General features: G+C 38.2%; 1 protein-coding gene across 5 annotated transcripts in view; it reads right to left on the reverse strand.

Annotated features, from left to right (window-relative positions):
- LOC117372131 (CREB3 regulatory factor-like) overlaps positions 1 to 24621 on the reverse strand; it is a 50698-nt gene that overhangs the window by 21677 nt on the left and 4400 nt on the right. The window contains exons 1-7 of one of the 5 annotated variants that reach the window (XM_055224176.1): positions 23862 to 23917; positions 8576 to 8655; positions 8167 to 8227; positions 6554 to 6670; positions 5622 to 5816; positions 4342 to 4554; positions 3591 to 3903 (exon numbers count right to left, since the gene is read on the reverse strand). In XM_055224176.1, the coding sequence (XP_055080151.1) occupies positions 3591 to 3903; positions 4342 to 4554; positions 5622 to 5816; positions 6554 to 6670; positions 8167 to 8175 (847 nt within the window). In that variant the 5' untranslated portion in view covers positions 8176 to 8227; positions 8576 to 8655; positions 23862 to 23917. Of the gene's footprint in view, positions 1 to 3590; positions 3904 to 4341; positions 4555 to 5621; positions 5817 to 6553; positions 6671 to 8166; positions 8228 to 8575; positions 8656 to 23861; positions 23918 to 24621 lie in introns of those variants that run through there. The other 4 variants (XM_055224182.1, XM_055224173.1, XM_033967887.2 and 1 more) reach the window with 4 other exon arrangements.

Genomic DNA, 24621 nt, shown 5'->3' on the forward strand with positions numbered 1-24621 from the left:
CTAAACCAGGACTAACCCAGGACTAAACCAAGCCTTAACCAGGTCTAACATAGAACTAAACCAGGTCTTGAGTACCTCTACTGGCCACGACAAAACAGGAACATCACACAAAATCTGCAAAGGCTAAACATGAGACTAAACCAGGTCTAATCCAGAATTGAACCAGGTCTAAACTAGGACACTAACCACTGCAGACTGAGGACATCCATAACCTGCACTAAACCAGATCTAACCAGGATTAACTAGGTCCAGACCAGGTCTAAATAACCTCTTCTGATTACTACAAAACCCAAAAGAATACACCAGATCTAAGTACTAAGTCACATCTAAACCAAGACTAAACCAGAACTAAACTAGAACTAAACCAGATCTAACCCTGATGTAACCTCGAACTAAACTGGGACCAAACCGGCTCTAAACCAGACCTAACACAGAACTAAACTAACACAGTACTACATCTGGTTTAACCCATTACACCACCAGGTCTAAAGAACCTCTGGATACTAATCACAACAAGAACACCCTAAAAAACTACAGTAAGCCAAGACTAAAGCTGGACTAAACCAGATGTACCCCGAGACTAACCCAGGACTAAAACTGGTGTACAGCACCTCTGATAGACACTGTGATCACTGCACACCAGGACCAGCCCACAAAAACAACATTAAAGCAGGACTAAACCTGATCTAAACCAGGACTAAACCAGGACTAAACCAGAACTAAACCAGGACTAAACCAGGACTAAACCAGGACTAAACCAGGACTAAACCAGGACTAAACCAGGACTAAACCAGGACTAAACCAGGTTTAAAGAACTTGTCATACAATGACCACAGTTGTCAAGTCATACCAAATTGACAAACTCACTCAGTCTTCACTCAGTGTAATTGTATTTTAAAAGCTGCAGGGAATCACACCCACAACACTAGTCTATTTAACATGAACCCATCCAGTCCTGGTTTAGTTCCAGGTCCAAGTCTTAGGTCATGTCTGGACCAGAGACCGGCCCGATGGTTTCCGTGTGGGCAGACAGCACTAACAGTGTGTGGTGGAGTGAGAACAATTAGGCATATGTCCTCTTTATAAACACACTTAAGACTGGAACCGGAATGCAACTAGTGTTGCACGATTTTGGAAGAACTGCATTTTTGTGACAATTTTTGCAATTACACTTTACGATTTATGTTTTAAGGATTCTGTCCTGAGTACACATTGTAAACAACTCCAGGAGCATTGACATTGGAGAGCAAATTGAAATGTGAACTGATAAACTAATGCAAAAATCGCATGAAGTCTAATCTTAAGATACAAGATTTTTCTATAAAACAGAGGAAATATTATATTTTACTATCTAAATAACTGGAGCCTTTGTAAGTTGATAAGTGCACTAACTCAAATTGAGACTTTGTTTTGATTGCAATTAATCTTGCAGCCCTAAATTCAAATAAAACAACTTTTTTAGAAGCTGTTGTAAAAGTAGTAGTAGTAGTAGTAGTAGAAGTAGAAGTAGTAGTAGTAGTAATAGCACCAGCAGCAGCATTATTAGTAGTAGCAATAGTAATAATATAAATAAAACTTAGTAGTTTATTATTAATTCAATAAATATAGAAGTGTCTTGATGAGTCCATTGAATAAATAATGACCAGGACAAGTTCAACACATTTTAATTATTGTATTATGATGATTATGGTTGAATTCTTACTTCTTTTCTGTGTAGAGGCTGTGTAATGACTCAAGTTTACTGTTGTGATTTCAATTATTGCTCAATTCAATAAAAAAATCAAAAAATCAAAAATGCATTTATTACCTCTGCACCCATGTTCTAACCTGCTAAACCTGAAAAAAAGCCACTCATCTAATAAACAAAAATGTCATAAAAAACATTACTAATACAATATATTAGCTCTATACTTCTACAGATTAATTAGAAGTAATTGTTTGAAATAATTGTAATTTAAATTATGAGCAAAATAATGAGCAGGAATTTTGCCCTGACTGAGCGGCCCTACTTGAATAAATATTACTCTCATAAGAAATACCTGTGCTTGTTGACAAGAGGATGTCTCATTTTTATTTATCTCTTCTTGTTGTGATTTTATTGTTTTTGGCTGAAATATAGTTCTTCCTTTCTGTGTAGACTTGGAAATCTTTGGAACAATGGTAATACTGCTGCCGGATATTGATGATGCCTATAACTCACACAAAGTACATTACCATTGGGGATAATAACAGGGTTTTAACTGCTCTGGTATTATACTTCATCATGCTGATCTCATTCTGCAGTGGAAAGAATGAGACACACCACATTAAAAATCCATAAAATCATGACAAGAACCAAGAAATTATTATTATACGTCAACAATTCGATAAACGCAGGTATTTCATCTGAGAGTAATATGTGTATTTAACAACACATTGGAGTCTATTTACAGTATGAAGAAAACCTGGTTCTTATTTGTCTTACATTTTAGTGTTATCATAAACATTCTGAATTAAGACTGTATTTCTTTCTTACTATCTCATATCACCTTATGTCAATGCTGTCAGCTAGGAATTGTCCGATGACCAATATTTGCCAATAGCGTAATTAAGGTTTTTAAATCCATAGAAAGGATCATAAATTTTAATTCATGATTGATTTAAAGTTATAATAAAGTTCACAAATTCACTTTTCAAAAATAATTATAGTTATAAAATAATTTGTTGCATAATTTTATTAAGATACATACTGTAATACATTGAATAAGAGGTTAATCGCACTTTAACATGTCTTCAATGACAAAGCGATATCAGCAGCTTGTGTGTTTTACCCATTCAACTTGACAACTTATTGTCAAGTTGAATGGGTAAACAAATTAATAAAATTAGCCTGCCTATTTTATGCCATACCACTTGACAACAAGATACATATGGAACAACATATTGTCATCCATTTAACATATAAGCCTGTTTCTTGTGTCCAACATGAACCGGTGCTGGTCAGTCTGTCAATCATACAGTCACAGTGGACCATTCCTGGAGAGGCTCATCTAACCTCCATGTTGCAGAACAACTCGTTTAATGAGCATGTGAGGTCATTCAGTGTAAAAACAAATCTTCAGTCCAAATCCAACAGTGGAGTGAACTGACAAAGCTTCACAATGCTGCATGCGTCCATCATGGAAACTCACGGAGCAAACAGCTCTGTGTGTCCACGTGCACGCAGGAAAAGATGAGAGGGATCGGATACAGCAGAGCAGAAGCAAAGAGACTCAGGCGCTCGCATGAACACTGCACTGCTGTCCTCAAGGTGCGCACACATACAGGACAGGGGAGGATGGTCCAATTAGGGTTGTCAAAAGAAGATCAGGTGCTAATCAATACTAAAACTAGTATCAAAACTAGATACCCATTTGAGCAAGTATTTATACAAAAGAGTCACACCAAATGGACAGAAATTAACCTTCCAAAATAGAATGATCAGAATCAGTATCGTGTCCTTCATTCCTTCATTCCTCACTATCGAAATTAGGTCTGAAATTTTAGTATCGTGACAACACTAGATCAAATGTGTCAATTTATTCTTAATTAATGTTAAAATATACACTCACCACACTCGCTCTCAGAGGAGCTGGTCAGTTCTGCCTCTGCTGCAGTCTCCTCTCCTCCCTCCTCTTCCTCCTCTTCTTCTTCATCTTCCTCTCTTCTCTCCTCCTCTGTCTCTGTCTCTCTCCTCTCCATCTCCTCTGTTTCGGTCCCCTCCTCTCCTCTGCTCTCTTCGGTGGGCACCTCTTCCAGGCTGACCCCGATTTCTCCGTCTCCTCCTTGACTTAACGAATAGTTGTGCTCCAAAGTCAGTTCCTCCTCCTGCGCCACTTGATAGACCTCCACAGATCGGACCAACTGCTCCTGTCCCATTCTCTCCTAAAAAAAATTAATAAATACAAATAACTCGTCATAATTTAAACTTATAAGAATATTTTTGCTTTAAAAAATCTACTTGATTGTAACTTGAAAACAATTTTAAGCTTCTCTTATAACAAGGCTAAGCTAAATTAGAAGTTGTCAGAATTTGTTTTGTTGTGCCCTTGTTTGTTATTGTTTATAAATCTTCTCTTTTCTTTCCTGAAAAAGTTCTTCTGGAGAGACAAATATCAAGAGCAGGTTGGTGGACCCTTGCGCACAGAAACTACTGCTGTCTTTGAACATTGTAAGGCTCACATGTAATAAAATAAAATAAAATCACAGTCTAATCGTAAATTGCATATTGCAATACTATTTTATATAATATCGACTATTAATTAGATTTTACAAAACAAGAAAACATTAATCCATGAGGCCCTCTGACCCCCAAACTCTTACATTTGGTACGTTTAGCTGCCCCTCTGTTGTCACAGATGTGGTAGCACTGGTTTCCTTCGCAGCAGATGTGGGGTTGTTTGGGACATTTTGGGACATAATGGTAGGAGGGGCTGTGAAAGATTTGGTAGCAGCTCTCTTTCTCTGCTCTTCCTCTTCCTGTTCCTCTCGACTCCTGCCCAGTCGACCAATCAGAACAGTCTGCTCTGAGAAAACCTAAGAATACAAAAATCAGCATAAAGTTAATAATATGCACATTGTATAATTTTATTGTATTGGACAAAAACTTTTTCAAACCATAAAAGGTCTTTTGACCTGAGTCTGTATAGTCCAGACCCCTGATTTTGACAGAACTAGTTCATTTTAAACTGTCTGTAGCGGTCCAAACATATTCCCGACTTCCTTTATGCATTCCAGGTGTCCAAAGAGCTTTTCACAACTTTCAGAGCCCATCACGATAATGCTGACAACAACTAGTACACAATCAGCACACAAGCCTTACTTGGCTTATGGAACATGAAAATACTTTTAGGCTGCTTAGCAAATTCACTGCACTGTCCCTGAAACAAATAAAATACTTTATAATTAAACACAGCCAGCACACAACGGTTTCGTTCTGACCTTAAGAGCTGTTTTTACAATACATTTGTACTGAGGCAAAACAGATTCTACTTTATTTCATTAAAAAAAAGATACACCTTTAAGTATTACATTATTTGAAATGTGTATTAATCACAATTTTTCAGTTTTTTCAATAAAAATATATTGTATAAACAGCTCTTAATTATCTGGGTCCAATTATAAAGTGTTTTACTGTCCACGAATCTAGTTGTTTCTCGATTATATTGGACCAGATCTTTCCTCTACTCTGTCAAGAGGACTATTGTAGGTACACACATGAATTCTATTTGCATTACTATATTTATTTTATTTTTGTGTTTTGAAAAGCCATCCTACCACCCCCTATGTTGTATTTTTTATTTATTTAAATGTATCATTATAGATGACTGAGCTGTTGTCTAGTGTGTCTATTCTTTGATACCTGCCTGTTTTGTTTGTAAAGTTTAAACCAACATGTAAATAAAAATAATGATAACTAAAAAAAACATGCTAGTTGTTGTTAGCATTACAGTGATGGCCTGCTGTGAAAACTCATCATGGGGAATAATTAGGGTGCTCAGACTGGAGAACTTAAACTTATCTAAAATAAACCAATTCTATTTTTCATGTTTTTAGGCCTTAGGACTTTCATCATTTTAACTCTATCTCTCTTCCCTCCTTACCTCTGTGCAGGTGAGTAGCTCCGCCCCCACACCCAGCCCAGGTTTGGTGAAGCGTGTCATCTCGTCCAGCGCAGACACATCCCATCGCTCCGGCTGCAGGTCCTCCCCAAATCCCCCATCATCCACCAGATCACTTAGCAACTCAAAAGGCCGTTTCCGTGGAGACGCCGGGGACCCCAACATCAGCAGCACGGTCTGGGTACGATATAGAAGAGACATGAGTGGCAAATGTATTCAAGTAGCTTTGGTTTACTTGTGCAAGAAAAATAAAAACTGAGGGCCTAAGATATCAAATTGAATGTAGTTAAATGTACTATGTATCTTTTCTGGTGTGTGGGTGCAATCTTTTACAGATTGCTTTGCCTGGAATCTTCCACAATATGGCATTATCTGTCTTGGCTATTCAGTTAGTGTTTTGTTGATCTGTGAGCAGAGTCACCTATTCACATGTCTGACCTCACCAGGTAACATCACCTGCTTCTCTCCACAGAGGCAGATAAGCAGTTGTATTAAAATTGATTAGACATTTCTCAAAAGACTGTACTGTGATGTAGAGGGTCTAAAGGGCAACTTATATAAAGGATTGGAATTAAGTTTAGTTTGTAAGTTATACCAGAACCCACATGATCTTAGTGAGTGTTTACACTTTGACCAGAAGAAGAATTGTGGGGCACCACCCAAATTAAATCCGAACATCAAATTGATTATATCCGTGATTGTAGCTATAAGTTTATTGAATTCAATTTACCGGTTTGGAGGTAAGATATGATTTGCAGACTGAATTCATGTGTGTTTGCTATGGCACAAAAAATCATAACTAGGCTATGTTGTTAATGATGCAATTATAAAATGTGTTTTATTGGTAAAATACAGATGGGCAATAAAGTATGACTTGAACTAAACAGTATTTATCTGTGTTTCTGGGGTCTTACCTGGTCATAGTCATTGCGTCCTCCGTGGGGTGACATGGCCAGGGGGTATGGGCTGAGCAGGCCCCTGTGTCCCCCATAAGCCTCCCCGAAAACGGGCTCCATCCCACTCAGACCCGGCTGATCGCAAAACACAGGGGACAAAAGTAAATTTATATATGTCCATTTTGTCTTTTAATTTACACTGCGTCAACACCATATACTGTATATAGAAGTGGACTGAGGCAGTGTGACATCACCCAAATTGAGCCAATCGAGGCTAGCAGTTATAGTGGCTGACTGGAAATGCAATCAGGTGTGCTGTTGTTGAAGCTACTTGCCCTTTTCCTCGCACAGCGCTGCTTTGGCAGGGGGCGGGCACTTAGCAATGCTGTCAATCAAGCCTGTTTTAGAACGCTGCGGCCAGCTGGCTAGCTATGTTTATACACACAGAGGAGCATTTAAACTTCAAAATTATGGGCGTTTTCACACGTTACGGCGTTCTACGGAGTGACCCCAATGCACACTAGATTTAGGTCTATTTACTTCACTGGATCGGTTCTTTTTCAGAGGCACCATGCATCATTCACCCCAAACACCGCACAATGAACCATGTAAGAAGCCATCCGATGACCTCCAAACTTATCTCCATGACAATGAGCTTCAAGCTGGCACTAAACATTTCGTGATGGCGATGCCCCCTGGTGGAAGAGGAGGAGGAAAAGCATTCTGAGGGGCACAGACAGACCAAGGTTTACCTGCGCAGACAGGCAGGAACAGCATCAATGATATAAACCTGATCCAGTTTGCCTCATCAGACACAGGTTGAAAATGAAACACTCAGCAGTGCCCATTCAAACATGATCCAATTCCAAGCACATTTACTTTCGATAGTAGGTCTGCCCAAGATCAACTGCTTTCACACCACAGAGCGAGAGAAGCCACTCTGAGACCACCTGTTTCAAGAGCTCTCATAGCAGACGTTTAATTCAGTCCAGAATGTGACTGTCGTGTTCACACTGATCCAAGCACACCACTCTCAGAGTGAATTCTCTTTTACATTGACCTAACTAGAGGCAGTGTGAAACGACCTAAACCTGCACTACAACATGGCCAAAACAAGTCTACATTAAGATGGACAGCTGGATTAAATCATGACCAATCCAGGATAAGTATGAAAACCTTATATAAACAGAATAACAACAGGTATAAACATAAAGAGCTAAAGTCTTGTCAGGCATTAGTCTTTGTACTAACTTGTATCTAGTTTGGTTACATAAATACGCAAATCATGTGTAGGTGGCCAGTTAATTATATTTCACCTGTGGGACCTGTTTTATGGTACATTTGATCACACAGTATATTATTATATGTAATATAATATAAACTTCCCACAGCAGCTCAGAGTTTACTCGTATAAAATGTATAAAATGTATAAAATGTGTTCCTTTGAATGTTTTGTAAACCTTTAAGTTACTAAGTTCTGCTTAAATTAATTAAATACTTTTTTGGCATTTTTATTGCATTTTACCAACTGAATAAACAGACTAAACCTGTCATGATTCAGAACTCTGAACACAGTATTTTAATATTAAACCTTATAAAGAGCTGAGATGGGTTTTTTTTTACATTTTTACCTGAGGCATTGCCTGCAGCTGAAGGGAGGCAGGTCACAGTGTAACTTCAACAACTTCTACACTGGAAAAAAGTAAAATAAAAATATCAGAAATACATTTAAGGAAAGCGCTTGTAAAAGTTGTTACCAGCTTTGATTTCATCTACTGTGATTTTGGTATGCAATTATAATATAGAAAATATAAAAAATATATCATTTTCAATGTATTTTCTGAAATGAAATACAAGTTTATATTTTTCTCATATGCACTGAAATATTCAATCAATCAAATATTTAAATAATGCAATACAATAATATTTATGTATATTAAAAATCATATGGTCATGGAAAGTATCAAAGCTGACATACAAAAAATGACACAGTAATAATAAAAATGCATAATTCATGAATAAAAATTGTTGAAAATTTACCTGACAGTGAGAGGTGAAAAGGGCTGAAGAAGTCGAGGGCTTGTCACATGACTGTCCTGCACCAATCACCTCTCTGCGACCTGGGCAACAAGAAGAAAAACAGAAAGTCAGATTTACAGAAATTATGTAAACATTAACTATAAATTAACAACAGCACAGGTCAATAAATAACAGATTCTCACTTGTTAAGAGTTAAGAGTTAATTTGTCAGAAACACCCAAGGCTTTATAGCTACCATTCTGCACCTATGGCCTGATCATGACTGACAGAAGTGATGATTCCAATTTACACCATCTGTACCCCCAACCACCAGACAGGGTGGATGAAGTGTCTTGCCTAAGGACACAACAACTGTATGCACGTGAGTCACTGCTGCCTCAGTGTGGTACCTGCGGTCTAACAGGCCCAACCCTGCTTAGACAAGATTGGGCCTCGACATGGTTCGTATGAAAACAGAGATTAAATGTAAATTAAATCTGCAGTTTATACATCTGTTTACCTGTCTCATAAAAAATGTGAAACTGATGACACCACTATTAAAAAAAATAAATGACTCAAGTTACATAAAAATGGGCGATATTACTATAATACTAAGACTACTACTACAAATTCAAAATATGTGATCTTACTCTCTCAGTGTTGAAATTATTTTTGTCTTGTTAGTTACTAGGACCAGATTCATCAGGCTTTACAAAATAAAATACAAGTAAGTAAAAGTCCACTGACATCCATCTATGCTCTGTTCCTCTTTGGTACAGTGTCATAAATAAAGTTGTGTTAATGTACACTTCACACTTCTGCCCAATTCAGATAATGGCATGTTTCAAACAATATACAAATCCAAAGTGTTAGATTGTCAGCAGAAAATGTGGAAAATGCAGTTGTTTCTGAGAGTAAAGACGTTTAAAATGTTTTGGAGCGGAACTGTCAGCCAGGAGTCCCGCTGTGCATCAGATGTTAACAACTTTAAACAGAAGCAGAGTTGGAGCCGTTGTGCCCTTCTCTGATGTGTTTTCTATTAATACGTCTTTAGATTGAGAATTAAGATGCACAGAGCTGCTGTCAGAAAAGTAGGGCATGTCACTTCCTAAAATTAAAAACTCAACAACAAAAAAATAGATATTTCAATTTTTTTATGCCATGTATTGTTGTTTCTCCTGAATTTGTAGCTATTCATGGTGGGTTTCAGCTTCCTGTTTGATGTCAACATTTTAAGGACCTTTGACCATTCAAAATATATTTTCTTTATGAATTGTTAATTGCTATGGCAACTGAGCAAATCTTTCATCACTCTGAAATGTATTACTTATTACTCTATTACTTATTTTTGCTGAACATTTTTAGCTTTTATAATTAATCCCGATTATCAATTAACTGGATACTTTGACATCCCAATTTGTGGCACCTCTAAAATTGAGGAAATTTTTTCAAAGTAACAAAATGATCAGTGCATACTGTTTTTGTATGCTTGGGCAAGACACAACTATATGAATGTGCTGTGTATGGATTAGCATCATCAGGTGTGTGTCTTCAAGTGTCCAAAAAGCTATAACAGCATTATAATTAGAAGTGTGGTTTTATTGCTGTTTTTAAACCCGAATGACTGTATTTTTCAGTTTTAACATTCAAAATACTGTGACCATAGTGACCTACATGTACATCTGCATTGTGTCATCCATAATTATTTTAATAAGTATGTTACTCTTCATGATTATTTTTTGAAAATGGAACAAAAGGCCTGAACAAAATCTAACAATGGCTGACCTTGTTTCTTTTGGGAGCACCCTCTAAGTACAGTACACAGTTGAAAAAAAAAAGTTCTGATGTGTTATATATATATATATATATATATATATATATATATATATATATATATATATATATATATATACATACATACACACACACACACACCCCCACACACACCCCCACACACACACACACACACACACACACACACACGTAAAGGTACAATGTCTAACTTTTCAGGTTGAGGGTCAGCTGCTTGAGTTTTATGGCTTTGCCCAGAATGTTTCATAGAATGGCATTAAACTTATCCATCTTAAGCAGGCGACATCACCAGGGCAAGTTACAGGTCAGAACTGTGGAGAGGCGACTACACGAACAGTGAGAATGCATATTTTTCAATGGTTTTTGAGCAATGAAAACACCTGTCTCTAAAGGCAAAATACACATTTTTGATGTCATTCTTGAAACATTCTAGTCAACGCAAAAAGCTCTCCATGAAGACAAGAACGTAGAGCACCCTACACCAGAAATAGTATAGTGCACCTTTAAATTTGATATTCTGACATCCCTATTGTTGGCTGCAACTTTTCTAATACAAATGCAAAATTAGTACTTGCTTGAAGTTTTGGTAATAGCAAATTGTTTACAGACTTAATACTTTTCACATAGACCGTCGATTGGAATGGTTTTGAACTATGCACCTTGTCATTAAATTGCTGGGAGGTCTGTAGTGTACACGATGTTCCCTTTTCAAACAACCACGTGGCATTTTTTCAAGTTTTTTTTCTTTCTTTTTTGGTTCGGCACAGGTTGGCCCTAAATTTTGGCCGACCAATCACAGTGCTCCTTCTTGCTGCGTGGTGCAGTGTAACCAAACTGGTAGGACAGGCAAAGTACATGATGAAATGCGGAGTAACAGCAGCGGACAGAGGCAGGCAGACACAATGCAGTCCTGTATATTCATGAGTACGGGGGAAAATAAAATGGGGACGCTGTGGGCCTAAATGTGGAATACATCAGGTGTAAAATAATAGGTGAGATACAAGCAAAAGCATCACCGAGTTAACCAGATCTACAATAAGGTTCATGTCAGTAAGATTTACGATGCACTATGTAACTTTTCTTGTGGATGGTCTGCCACCTGCTAGTTTCCATGGAGCTGTTATTGCTTTGCATGTTATGTTGCATTGTTGTATGGCATTACCTTATCTATTTATTTCAGATAGCCACTCCACTGATCTGACCTATAACTTCTTGTGGCCTTTTTGTCTCGTTTAAGATAGATAATTTGTGAATAATATTGTGAAATATTTCAAGCGATTAAAATGTGAACTGTAAACTGTGTGACTTTTTTCATATGCTCAAAAAAGAAGTATCACACTAGAGGTGGGAAAAATGTATAATATGTGAATTGTTTTCTTCTGGAGGAATGCAAAATTAGAACTGCGTGTGAATGTGGTGTGTACATGAGAGTTGATGGTGGGGTTGGAGGGACCAATGCTACAGATTGGCAGCCTCGGTTCTGTCAGTCTTCCCCAGGGGAGCTGTGGCTACAATAGTAGCGTTTCACCACCAAGACTAATGCATTTTATTCTTACATAAAATTATATTTCTACCCTTTTCTGGTTCATTTTATGATCCACTGACATTCTGTGTGATACTTGAAACTCAACCATAAACCCTATTTGCATCTGATTAAAAAGCAACTTATATCTTTATCATATTTTTCCAGTACACTTTTTTCTCAACATTTCTAGGCCTGTAGTTGGCTAAATAAGTCACTGAACGACTAAAGACATGCAGTGCAAATCGGTTGACTATAATGGGTTGTGCTGTGGTACTGACAAAATAAAAACTATTAAGTATGACATGTATTTGAAAAAGATCACAAGCTAAATCTAGTTTACACCAAAATAAATGCAAATGGCTCATGTGGGAAATAACAATCAAATTTCACTTCCAAAACGCCAGCTCACTCAGCCAATACCTTGTCCTTTTTTGGTGTTGTGTATAAATCTTTAATAATCCCAATTAATAAATTAGTCGACTAATAAACATTTTGGTCAGATGTTCGTGTTCACACTTGAACATTCACAACACTAAAATAAGAACTAAACTGGCATTAAATCTAGAACTAAACCTGGACTAGATCAGGACTAATGGAGGACTAGAACTGGGCCGAAAGCCTACATAAGGACTAAAGTGAGATCAAAACAGGACCAAAAAGTTACAAGTATAAATAACTTTCCTACAACCCTTAACATTTCAGATCGATATAAAACTGTTATTTTAGTTGACATTAAATAACCCTAACCCTAACCCTAACCCTAACCCTAATCGAGGACTAGAACTGGACCGAAAGCCTACATAAGGACTAAAGTGAGATCAAAACAGGACCAAAAAGTTACAAGTATAAATAACTTTCCTACAACCCTTAACATTTCAGATCGATATAAAACTGTTATTTTAGTTGACATTAAATACTTTGGACTATAATAATGATGTTCATCATTATTACTAGTTCTATACAGTCAAAGTAAAATAAAAGTAAAAGTATCACATGAAAAAAATCTAATTAAGTAAACATATTTAAATATCTGTTTAAAATGTATTTAAAGAGTAAAAAAGTAAATGTATTTTGCCCAGATTTTTAATAATAATAATAATAATAATAATAATAATAATAATAATAATAATAATAATACATTTTATTTGTTAGGCGCCTTTCAAGGCTCTCAAGGTCGCCGTACATACATACGTACACAAAATTGAAACAATGTAAAATGATTAAAAGGCAGTAAACCTTCAAATGTAGTCATTCTGACACAGATTTGTGCTGAATTCTGTTTTTCTAGCTGTGTTTTATTTGTATATTTTAGTTTGCTCAAATTAACATGTTAAAAATAAATCCTCAGGCTTTTCAACAGGTCTCAGAAAATAATTTAAAAAATGCTTCTACTTTTCAGTCATGTTCAAAAATGTAGTGGAGTAGAAAAAACAGACACCTGCTCTCAAATGTAGTGAACTAAAAGTACAAAGTATCAAGTACGTTACTACTGTTATTTCATTCCACCACGCGTTCTACATATAGGCCTACAATTTCTCTGTTGTTGTTCTTTTTCTGATGTAAAATTAATAAATACAAGAATAGATTAAGTTCCTTGTCCCTCTGTCCCTTGTGTGTGATTGAGCTGCTGTAGAAGAATGAGGAAATGGGGGATTGGATGCCTGGGCGGTTATGACACTGCCTTGGCACGTCTCATGGAAAACTGGTATTTGGCACCGAGCGCAATCCCAGCTACCGGCAAACTGTGTACACAAGCTCTTATCAGATCTACACAGCCTTGAAAAGCAATGAAATGTAACTAAACTCAACTCAAAACTTAAACAAAGCCAAAGAATCACGTTTTACAATTGTTAGCGAGTGGTAGCAAAGAAAGTAAGAGACAAGTTTACTATAGGATTAGTCGTTTGCACATGCAGAGTTAGCTTGTAGCGACAAAGCACTTTCCCACAGTAACTCAGTGTTTCTCAACAATGGTAAACATACAGGTAATAATGGGTGGTACATCTGGCAATACACTACCCCATTGATTTTCAACCTGTGTGCTGGGGAACACTAGTGTGCCTCGAGGTATATGTCTTGGAAAAAAATCTAAACTATTTTTCACACACTCACACACACGGACACACACATATTTAATTGAACAATGTACTATTTTGGAGTGTTTTCTGAGCCAGTTGAGAAAGCAAAACTATCATCATAGGGAAATAGAAAGAAAAAGACACAGGGGGAAAGAAAACAATTGGTGTAACTGGGTAGTATTTTAGTGGGCGGAGTGCCATGTAATCGTTTTAACCATAAAAGTGTGCAACAAATCAAAAAAGGTTGAAAAACCCAGCCCTGCTCTATTTGGTTCAAGATTTAGACGTTGAAGTCCAATTGCTCATCCTGGTTTAATTGTGGTTAAAGGTTAAAAGTCTAAACAATGGGATTAGTCTAGTTAATATGGACAAAAAGTGCATACTAAATTTAAAATCTGAATTATAACTAAATCTGATGAATTAGGACTGGGAAATTACTCATTTTCCCCCATATCTTCCAGCAAACAATATTGAAAACTGTTAACATGTTCTAAGATTGAAACAGTACAGTGTACAATTCTGACCCAGGACTAATTAAGGTCTGAAACTGCTGGAAAAAACCGAGCTAAACCAGGACCAAAACAGGACTAAATTTAAAATCAACACAAAAAATAAATAAATAAATAATTAAAATGTAGACCATATTTATTTGTATCTTGTTTCAGTTGAATTATTTTATGTTAGTCCAAAGCAACAAAGTCAGATTTTTAGATAGTTAGATAAAAACAGATAGGTAGAGGGATAGATAGATAAAATATTTAAATGGAAAAAAGGTGACATCATTTATTTAAATTGTGTCTTTTTTGAGTGACAACTAGGACTATACCAGATAAACACCAAGACTAAACCATTATCATAAAAAATATCACCATGGTCCTTGCACCGCATATTGAGAACCCCGTCTTAGTATTCCCATTAAAACTGCAGTGGATCAGAGGGTGATTTGTTTACACAGCAGCCTTCATACAGGAATGAAGAGAGCTTTCATGGAAATAACAGGTTGTGCCGCGATCATTTATTATGTTGGTTTAATACAGGCCTGGTCCAAAGGTCTCACACACTGTGATAGAGTTCACACAGGGAGAACACACCACTGAGGGTCTATAACCTGCAATATCGTCTAAATACAGGCAACAGACCGGCCTTGTGCAACACATGGCAATATAAACAATAAGGCAAAACAAATAGAGGGTTTATTGATATGACTAATTCACAGTTATTATATAAATAGGCTAAGTTTGTTTATGCCAACATTTCTGACCAGATAGTTACACTGGATAATGTCAGTGTAGTCTCCAGCTCTACTGGAAGGAACCTTAGAGCAATATTTGATTAAGAGCTCTCATTCATAGCAGATATAAGACAAGTCTGTAAAACAGCCTTTTTCTACCTACATAATATCTTCAAACTCAGAAATATCCTGCCTAAATATCTTGATGCTGAAAAACGTATTCATGCTTTGGTTACATCAAGGCTAGATTACTGTAATTCTCTACTAGCCACGTGTCTTAAAAGCTATTTAAAAGGCTTTCAACTACTTCAAAACGCAGCAGCCAGGCTCTTAACAGGGACTAAAAGAAGAGACGACATCACCCCAATACTGGAGTCCCTTCACTGGCCTCCAGTCAAGTTTAGGATTCAATTTAAAATTCTCCTCCTGACATACAAAGCCATAGAGGGCATGGCCCCATCCTATCTGCAAGATGCTATAGCACCATATAATCCAAACAGAGCACTCCGCTTTGCTGGACTATTGGTGGCTCCTAGAGTGTCTAAAAGCACAATAGGGGGGAGAGCATTCAGTTATCAAGCTCCTGTGTTATGGAATCAGCTCCCTGCCCTTGTTAAGGAGGCCCCCACAGTCTCTACATTTGAGAGCAGGTTTAATATGTTCCTCTCTTGAATTATCTTATGGCCAGGCCAGTGAGAAGCAGAAATAAAGCCAAGTTTTAGCTAAGCTGCCTTAGGAACAACTATGCTGGAGGAAGTATGGTAACCTGAGCACTATCCTCTGTTTCCTCCTACTTTTCCTGTCAACATCATTCACTATTCACTTCACCTGTTCATTGCTATTCACAAGTTGTTCCCTGCACCACTCCCCTCTGGGGAGTGCAACTGTTTCGGATGCCTGGCCACTGACTGCTCGGTGATGACTGGACCCTAGCCCCTCCTATGCTCTGATCCTGTTCTGTGGACCTGGATCTTCCCCTTCCCTCACCTGGCTGGATGACCGCTACCCTGTGTCCTTTAGTCTTGAGTAGGCACTGGCCCTACAGATTTGAACTTTATCTGCAAATGGATGTTTGTTAGTCCTGGACACATCTGCAGCCTGCCCATCCTGGTTTAGTCCTGGTTTAGTCCTGGTTTAGTCCTGGTTTAGTCCTGGTTTAGTCCTGGTTTAGTCCTGGACACATCTGCAGCTTGCCCATCCTAGTTTAGTCCTGGTTTAGTCCTTATTTAGTACTGGTTTAGTCCTGGACACATCTATAGCCTGCCCGTCCATGGGAGTGGATCTCTCCTTCACCGTGGTTCTCCTTGAGATTTCTCTTTTTCCCACTGTGTTTTAGTTTTTCCTTGCCGAGAAGGAGGGTCTAAGGACAGGGGACAGTTATCCATTTGCTAGTTTTCTAATGAATGTTGTCTAATCTGCTTGTCTGTTATTGACCAATGTCTGTTTCACTGTTGGATTTTTTTTTTAAATAAGATTCTGTTGGTTAAATCAGTGATCCTGTTAAGCCCTAAAAGGAATTGCTGCTATGATTTTGGGCTTTACAAAAATAAATGGAATTGAATGTCAGATTGAGTATATGGGCCAATGTAACCCAAAGTTTCAAAGTTTTAAAACCAATCCAAAAATATTGAACCATTGCTTGTTTGTTTTTTTTTTTTTGGTAGAAATTAAGCCCCAAATTAATTTTACTAATCATACCTGTACCTGATTGTGGTTTGCATTCATTCAATTCTAACTCACGTATTGTTGTGCCTTTGGGCAAGACATCTGACCCAATATGTCTAATGATAGAATCTAATGTAAAAACATGTTCAATCACTCCAGCTCCAGCTGTATTCCTCCTGAAAACCTATAGCTCAGGTTTGACCCTATGCAGTTACGCTGAAGTATATAGTAAAGAATAGTACAAATGCAGGACACATTTCCTCATGAAGACAATAAAGTAAGTAATAAGTAGAAGCTGCATTGAAAGATAAAAAGTAATAAAACTGTTCTTACTAGCAGTGGCACAGTGGCAGTCGCATACATTCTTACTCTTTAATAATTTAGTGAATACAATCACCTATTCTGTATCTATAGTTCTTGTTCCTCAGTGTTCAGTCATTCAAATGCAGTGGAAGTAGCAGTATTTTGCGATGCACATGAGAGAAGATAATACTGTGTAGGCACCAAACAGAGACGCCTGACCCCATTCAAACCACATCTGCTTACATAACGCTGTATTCAAATGAACTGCTTCTGTTATTCCACTGTAATATAGAGAGATGTGCACAAGGAGAGAACTATAATGTCAAGTGCATTCAATTTAACAAATCCAGGAAGACTTTTTGCTTTCACTGGATAATATGGGCTTTGGTTGGTATAATATATGGCTGCTGGGGTTGCCAAGATTTTAGGTCAAATCATGAATATTCAGGTCACAATATAGTCATAAGAAACAAAAAAGAGAAGAATTTTAGAAAAAGTTGCAATATAGCCTACTGTGTAACACAGATTTAATGTGTTCAGTTAACTGTTATTGATAAGGAAAAGCATAAATAGCAGAAATCCTGTCATTTGCTATTGTATGTGCTAAAATTTTGCATTATATATTTTAAAATGACGATTCAATCAGTTCCCTCCCAACACATCCAGCCAGGAGTAAATATCTGAGGGAATATTAAAATATGAACTGCTAAACTAATACAAGAATCACATGTAATTCACCAGATGTTTATGGAGGTCTTAAGTTGTTGAGTTTAATAATAAGAACCCTACAGTGATGAGTAGCACCACCTGATTAGTTATTACCATTGTGATTTTCAAATTGCAAGTCAAATTAGCTTCTGACTTCAATTCATTGTGCAGTTCTATACAAAAGTGCAGAAATGTCACTTTATCCTTATTTATATTGCATCACCTTTTTTTCCCAGGATTGTATTAGAATCAGGATTTTTTGCAGCTATCCATAATGTTACAATAATTTCTCCTGGCTATTCCCAAACTAGGCTTTTTCCTTGCATTTTTACACTCACAAAAAGACCATGCATTGTAATGTAGTGGCGATTGTCCCCTGCCCTCACTGATGACGTGTGTATCTGGTCTGTGTAATGTATTCATCGGGGAGGTAAGTCTTCCTGGCGACAGCGCGAGGCGAATCGGATGGTGAACAATGTGACCAGACAATAACCTCCACAGCTGCAGGCCTCTTAAAGAGAGACACCCTGCACAGAGCTACACCCATATTAAGAGGAGGGGGGGGGGGGGGGGGGGCTACACACTTCACAAATCATTTGGTAGGTCGGCACAATTTTGGAAACAAAAAATCGAATTGCAATTTTTCTTACAAGTTTTGCAATTGCTATTAAATTTGCCATATGTTTCAAAAGTAGTATTCTATTCAGAGAGCACATTGTACTCAACCCTGGGATCATTAACATTTGAGAGTGAGACTGAAAACTAATAAACTATACAAGAATCCCATGCATTTCAGAAAATGTTTGTAAAGGTCCAAACTACAGGTACAAGATTGTTATAAATTAGACAGGATATTTTCTTTTTACAGGGGGTGTTCAATTATCTATATAACTGCAGCATTTGCAGTTTGATAATTGTGCCAACTTAAATTGTGATACCAATTCAGTTCCAATATACTGAGGCCTATTATTTGGATTTATATTCCATCAAAAATATGAATTGATGCTAAAATTTGTTTTGAGAGTATATACTCACTTGAATGAGTACACTGAAAATAAAAACACATATAGGACAAAATCTGACCTGAATCTGAATAGTTTAAAAATACCCTTATCAGAACAAAGACCACATGGTAATACGAAACTATTATTTTCTGTTGTGACAATATAATGACAGTAAATTATCGAAAAAAGTGTTTTTGGTAGCAAAATCATTTTAAACTACTTTTCCCTAAAATTTAAATCATGGTTGAAATTATACTATTGTGAAAAGACTAAACAAAATAGTGTGAAAGCTGTAAGAAATATAAAATGAGTGTCATGTTAATGTACTAAAAAAGGGCACAAAAAATAAACTAAACCAGAAAAAACTAGGATAAACCAGGTATAACCCACTCAAGTTTTGCTCATTATTTTTGGGAGTCTGCCCTAGCCAAACATTTGTACGACAGATTGAAATAAAGCAGCAGCATGACAGAGTTGGAACTGTGAAGCTCCATCCATCCATTTTCTTCCACTTATCCGGGGCCGGGTTGTGAGGCAGCGGTCTAAGAAGGGACTCCCAGACTTCCCCCAGACACATCCTCCAGCTCCTCCTAGTTCTCAGCCCAGCCGAGAGACATAGTCCCTCCAGTGTGTCCTGGGTCTTCTCTGAGACCTCCTCCCTGCGGGACATGCCCAGAATACCTCCCTAGGGAAGGGTCCAGGGGGCATCCTGAACAGATGCCTGAGCCACCTCAGCTGGCTCTTCTCCATGTGGAGGAGCAGAAGCTCTACTCTGAGCTCCTCCTGTGTAACTGAGTTCCTCACCCTATCTCAAAGGGAGCACCCAGCCACCCTGCTGAGGAAGCTCATTTCGAACACTTGTATCCGCGATCTTGTCCTTTCGGTCATTACCCAAAGCTCATGACCACAGGTGAGGGTAGGAACATAGATTGACCAGTAAATCAAGAGCTTTACCTTTTGACTCAACTGCTTCTTTACCACAACAGTCTGATATAGCGACCGCATCACTGTTGATGCTGTCCAATCTGCCTGTCATCTCATGCTCCACTTCCCTCACTCGTGAACAACCTCAAGACACTTGAATTCCTTCACTTGAGACAAGGACTCACCACCCACCAGCTGTGAAAAGTGTATTGCCATCCCTGCAGGAAAAAGGGCAGTTTTAAATGCGTACCCAAGAAACATTCCAGCCGCTACTGAGACCAGTCTCTTAGTTAAACGGGAAAGTCAAACTTTCTTTCTGGTTTGCAGGTACATCATGACATGTCCTTCACTCCTTCAAGTTACCTGTCCTTGTTAAATATTAAATGGCGCATGATATCAGAATCTCAGTGGGTCACATGATAGCAGTCAATGCCAAAAGCTGCATCCTGTCCAATGACGTGCAGTTCAATGCAAACCTCTGAGTCTGACTTACCTTCAACGTCACATGTGAAAAGAGTGGATTATCAAGAAGCTCAAGTCATTGTCAGAGGTTTTCACTTTAAAAACCCTAGACCAGAGCCACACCACTGAAGTGAAACACACACACCACTTGCCTGACTGAAAGATGCCAACATCATCAGAGAATCAGACAGCCCTTTCGCTTCCCAACATAGACAAAGCTTTCTCAGCCTTGTCCAGCTGAAGGTGGTTTTCCATCATGGACCTTAAGTCTGGATATTATCAAGTGGAGGTGGAGGAACAAGACAAGTACAAAACAGCATTCATGACACAGAATGCTCTAGGGGGTGACCAGTGCTTCCAGTACTTTTCAAAGGCTTATGGAAAAGTGCATGGAGAGTATGAATCTGAGTGAGATGTTGGTCTTCATTGATGACCTTATTGTTTCTTCAGCGACACTCAAGCAGCATGAGAAGCAACTCTCAATTATTTCAGCCTAAAGCTCTCACCTGAAAGTGTCAGTTTTTCAAGAAGTCTGTTAAATACCTCGGCCACGTTGTGTTCAAAAAAGGGGTTGAGAAAGATCTGTCTAAGATAGAGGCCCTTACCACCTGGCCATCAAATGCATGAGCTCAACCAGTCATTCCAGAGTGCAGAGACAGAGCTCACACTCCCATTGACCCTGTAGAGTGCTTAGCCATCGAAGCCTCTACTTTACCTGATGCATATTGTCGAACACATATGCTTGGTTCGTGAACACTACCAAAAATGTCCCTTGAAGATTGGGCACGAAAACAAAGGCAAGACCCTGTCATAAATTCAAAAATCTTCATTATTCCCTTGGATGATAAGACTTTTGGACCTGTATGTTCTGAAAAGATCAGAACATATGAAAGGTGTTTGTGAAGGAAGGCGCGAGCAGAAAAGAGTGCTCCGCTAGTCAACATTCAAAGTAGCCATCCATTAGAACTTGTCTGTACTGACCACCTTTTACTTGAGCCTGATGGAAAGGGAACAAAGAACATCCTGGTCATAACTAACTTTTTCACTAAATATGCAGTAGTATCCCCATGGCTGACCAAATGTCTAATATTGTGGCTAAAGCCTTCTGGCACAATATTTAGTATGGATTTCCTGAGCAGTTGCATAACGAAGGGTGTGATTTTAAGTCCGCCTTAACCAAAGACCTGTGCTCCTTTCTTAGCATCAAAATAACCAGAACAATGCCGTATCCATGGAAAGGTTCACGTTGAACATGTTGAGGTCACTCCTGTTCACCAAACTGTTGAGACTGATGATCTCTGCCATCTCGTGAAACCTTGGATAGCAACATGGATCTATAATAAGAACTGGATAAGACACCCCCTGTCCGTCCCCGTGCAAGATTGATTAGTGCTCCCAGGAGTACTAAAATGTTTAAATAACTTGTTTTTGGTTCTTAGTTATAAATCAGTTTGCAAAAGGTATTGGAGAAGAAGATTTGTCCAGGTTTAGTTTGTTCTTGTTCTCTGGTGATTGTGTTAAAATGCTATGCTAATTTCAGCTTACTTTTACATTAACTTTGATTTCATAATACAGTGATATTTTGTTATTTACCCTACACAATTTGTGAAACAAAATTAGAATTTAGTTACAGAAACATGATTGTAAAAGGATTATTACACTACCATGTGTACACCACTGTACCCAGCGGGAAAGACTATGCACTGTGTGAGAACCTGCAAGCTACTGTAATGCAATTGGATCTGGCTTGAAGTGATCTGAACCAGATCTGATTTTGTGATTTATAAGAATGATATTAATAACACCCTGCCAAGCAGGTTGTTTTTTGTTTTTTTTGGTTTACCTGATTTGACTTAGGACTGTTTTGGTGTGAAGCTGGATCCACGACCTGAGAACGTGCTCGATGCCTTAATATTTCTCCATGGTGGACCTGGCCTTCATCACAATACAGCTGAACTGAGCTAAGATCTTGAGCACCAAGAAAAAAATAGAGCCGAACTTTTATTTTAAAGGGACAATTTATTTTGGAGTACTTTTGATATGAAAGAAGGACTGATTTACATAGGGGTTAAGAAATAATATTTTGGCTTTTCACTTTTCTCATTACAAGCTGTGGTTCCAATTTATTAAACGTACATTACACTTTCCTCCTTTAGAACCTGCATTTTGGGTACGTGTATCATTCCAGTAGTTCACAGTAAGTACAGGCTACACAGCACTGATCAAGAACTAAACCGGAGCTTCATGACCAAAAATAACCAGCAGCTGAAGTGCATCTACAACAGGAAAGTGCTTGTGTAGTAAATTCATTTGGGCTTTTCCAAATTGAACAAAACCATAACTAAACACAATCCCATCAGAACTAGACTGGCATAAAACCATGGCAAAATCAAAACTAAACCAACAACTAATACATAACAAGTCAACAGACATGACCTAAGTCATCCGTAGTTTAAGAAGCACTGTCCCTAAATATACACATCTACAGTAGACAATCAGACACATGCATGCATTCTCTAATTTCTTTCTTTGATTTTAACAGGCTTTAATAGGTTTAATCATTGCTACTTCAGGATCAGAAGTAGGCCTATCTACTTTTCTTCATCATAGGATACATATCAAATCAGAATTGGCTCTGTAAGACTGAATCTGATACTTGATACCAGAGCTGATCTCTGCATATTTTCAGCAATTAATTATAGAATTTCATCTATTACTTAGTCTATAAATATGAACAGTCTATTAGGCTATTGCTGTGTAAATAGGCCACATAACTACAGTGTAGGTCGGCTACAGTAGCTTCTTGTTCACTTTTACAGCCTACTGCATTATTACCGGCTAATATTTCACAAGATGTTCTGTATTGGATTACATTCACGTCCTGCATTTTATAATGGAAAATCCACTTGTTTCCAGATGTGAGTCACAAAATGTAAATTATACTAAAATTGCAACTGTATTCGACTCGAAAATCTTTCACAAATGTCATGCACGAGGTTACTACAACAACATTACGCGGCTACGTGCCCTCCATCACCACATGTGCCGCTTGTACAGCCATCCGAGCCAAGCAGGGTAAGCTGGCAAAACACCGGGGCTCTAAGGTCCAACAGCGGACAAACAGTGCCGCTATCCCCCGCTAACATCCAACGGACCGCGGCTAAAGCAGGTGGGAAGAAAGTGACACCAGAAAAGCTCCAAGGACGCACGCTGTTACGTATTCCTCTCACATTCATTAAAGTTTCACCACAACAGAGACGTGCCGTGATTCTGCGCTTTTTGGAGAGGCCATTGTGTTTACCAAATCTCTCCCGCCGCCCCTCGTCCTCCCCCCGGGCACAGTTCCAGCCATGGTCGCCTCTTTACGCTCTTTACTCCCCATCCACCGCCGCTGTCTGAGCAACCTGCATCCCTCCGCTACGCTCCGACCTCCGCTTGCATTCAAGAGGAAGCGAGCAAGGTGGCATGGAAGCGCCAGTAGTGTTTTCCAAGGAGCAAAAGCAGCAATCCGCACTTTTAATCCACAATATAATTTCACAGCGCACACCAAATCTATCACTTTGTACCAAGCATGCTTTAAAAATGTTCTTCCTACCCGGTACTCCTGTCTCCAGCCCAGCCACGCTCCTCGCAGCGCACAGACAACAATGAAATGGGGCGCAGCTGTCAGTGCCACCGGATGTCCAATATTAATTGTTAATAAGGCTGTTTGGTGAGAGAGTGCTGGTGCGAGTCTTATTTGTTTTTATCGTCTATTTTTCGTGTTTTACGCTTAAACAACACCAGAGCTGTACGCGTCTGTACGAAAATATTTGGGGAATATTGAGCTTAATCACGGTGAGACCCGCTTCTGTCCAGGTCCAGGTTTAGAACTAGTTTAGTCCAAGTTTAGAACTGGTTTTGGCCTAGTTTAGAGAGGTTTAGTCATTTTTTATGACTTTATCTAAGTCTATAATAATAACGTGCTTGAGTTATTCTGGGTTTATTTTAGACTTGGACCTCTTTGTTTATACATGGCATTGGTTCAGTATTTTTGCTTTACGGTACTTTGTTCTGGTTTGTCTTAGTCCTGATCATTGCTTAGTCCTTCTTTGGACTGAGTAGTTAAGGTTCAGGCTACTTATTTCTGGTTTTCTGGTCTCTGTTTTCTATAATGTCCCAGTTTAGTCACGGTCCAGTCTTGGCTTAGTCCTGGTTTAGTCATTTAAATTCAGCCTGGTAATCCTGATTTAGTCCCATTTAATCACTAATTATTATTATTTTTTTTAGTTTATTAATTTTAACATCATGAATCAGGACTCAGTATCAATAACTGGAGCGTCTTTGTCTGTTAAATCATCAGCCTCATACTATAA

Source organism: Periophthalmus magnuspinnatus, chromosome 1, assembly GCF_009829125.3.
Source record: "Periophthalmus magnuspinnatus isolate fPerMag1 chromosome 1, fPerMag1.2.pri, whole genome shotgun sequence".
Taxonomy (NCBI): Eukaryota; Metazoa; Chordata; class Actinopteri; order Gobiiformes; family Gobiidae; genus Periophthalmus; species Periophthalmus magnuspinnatus.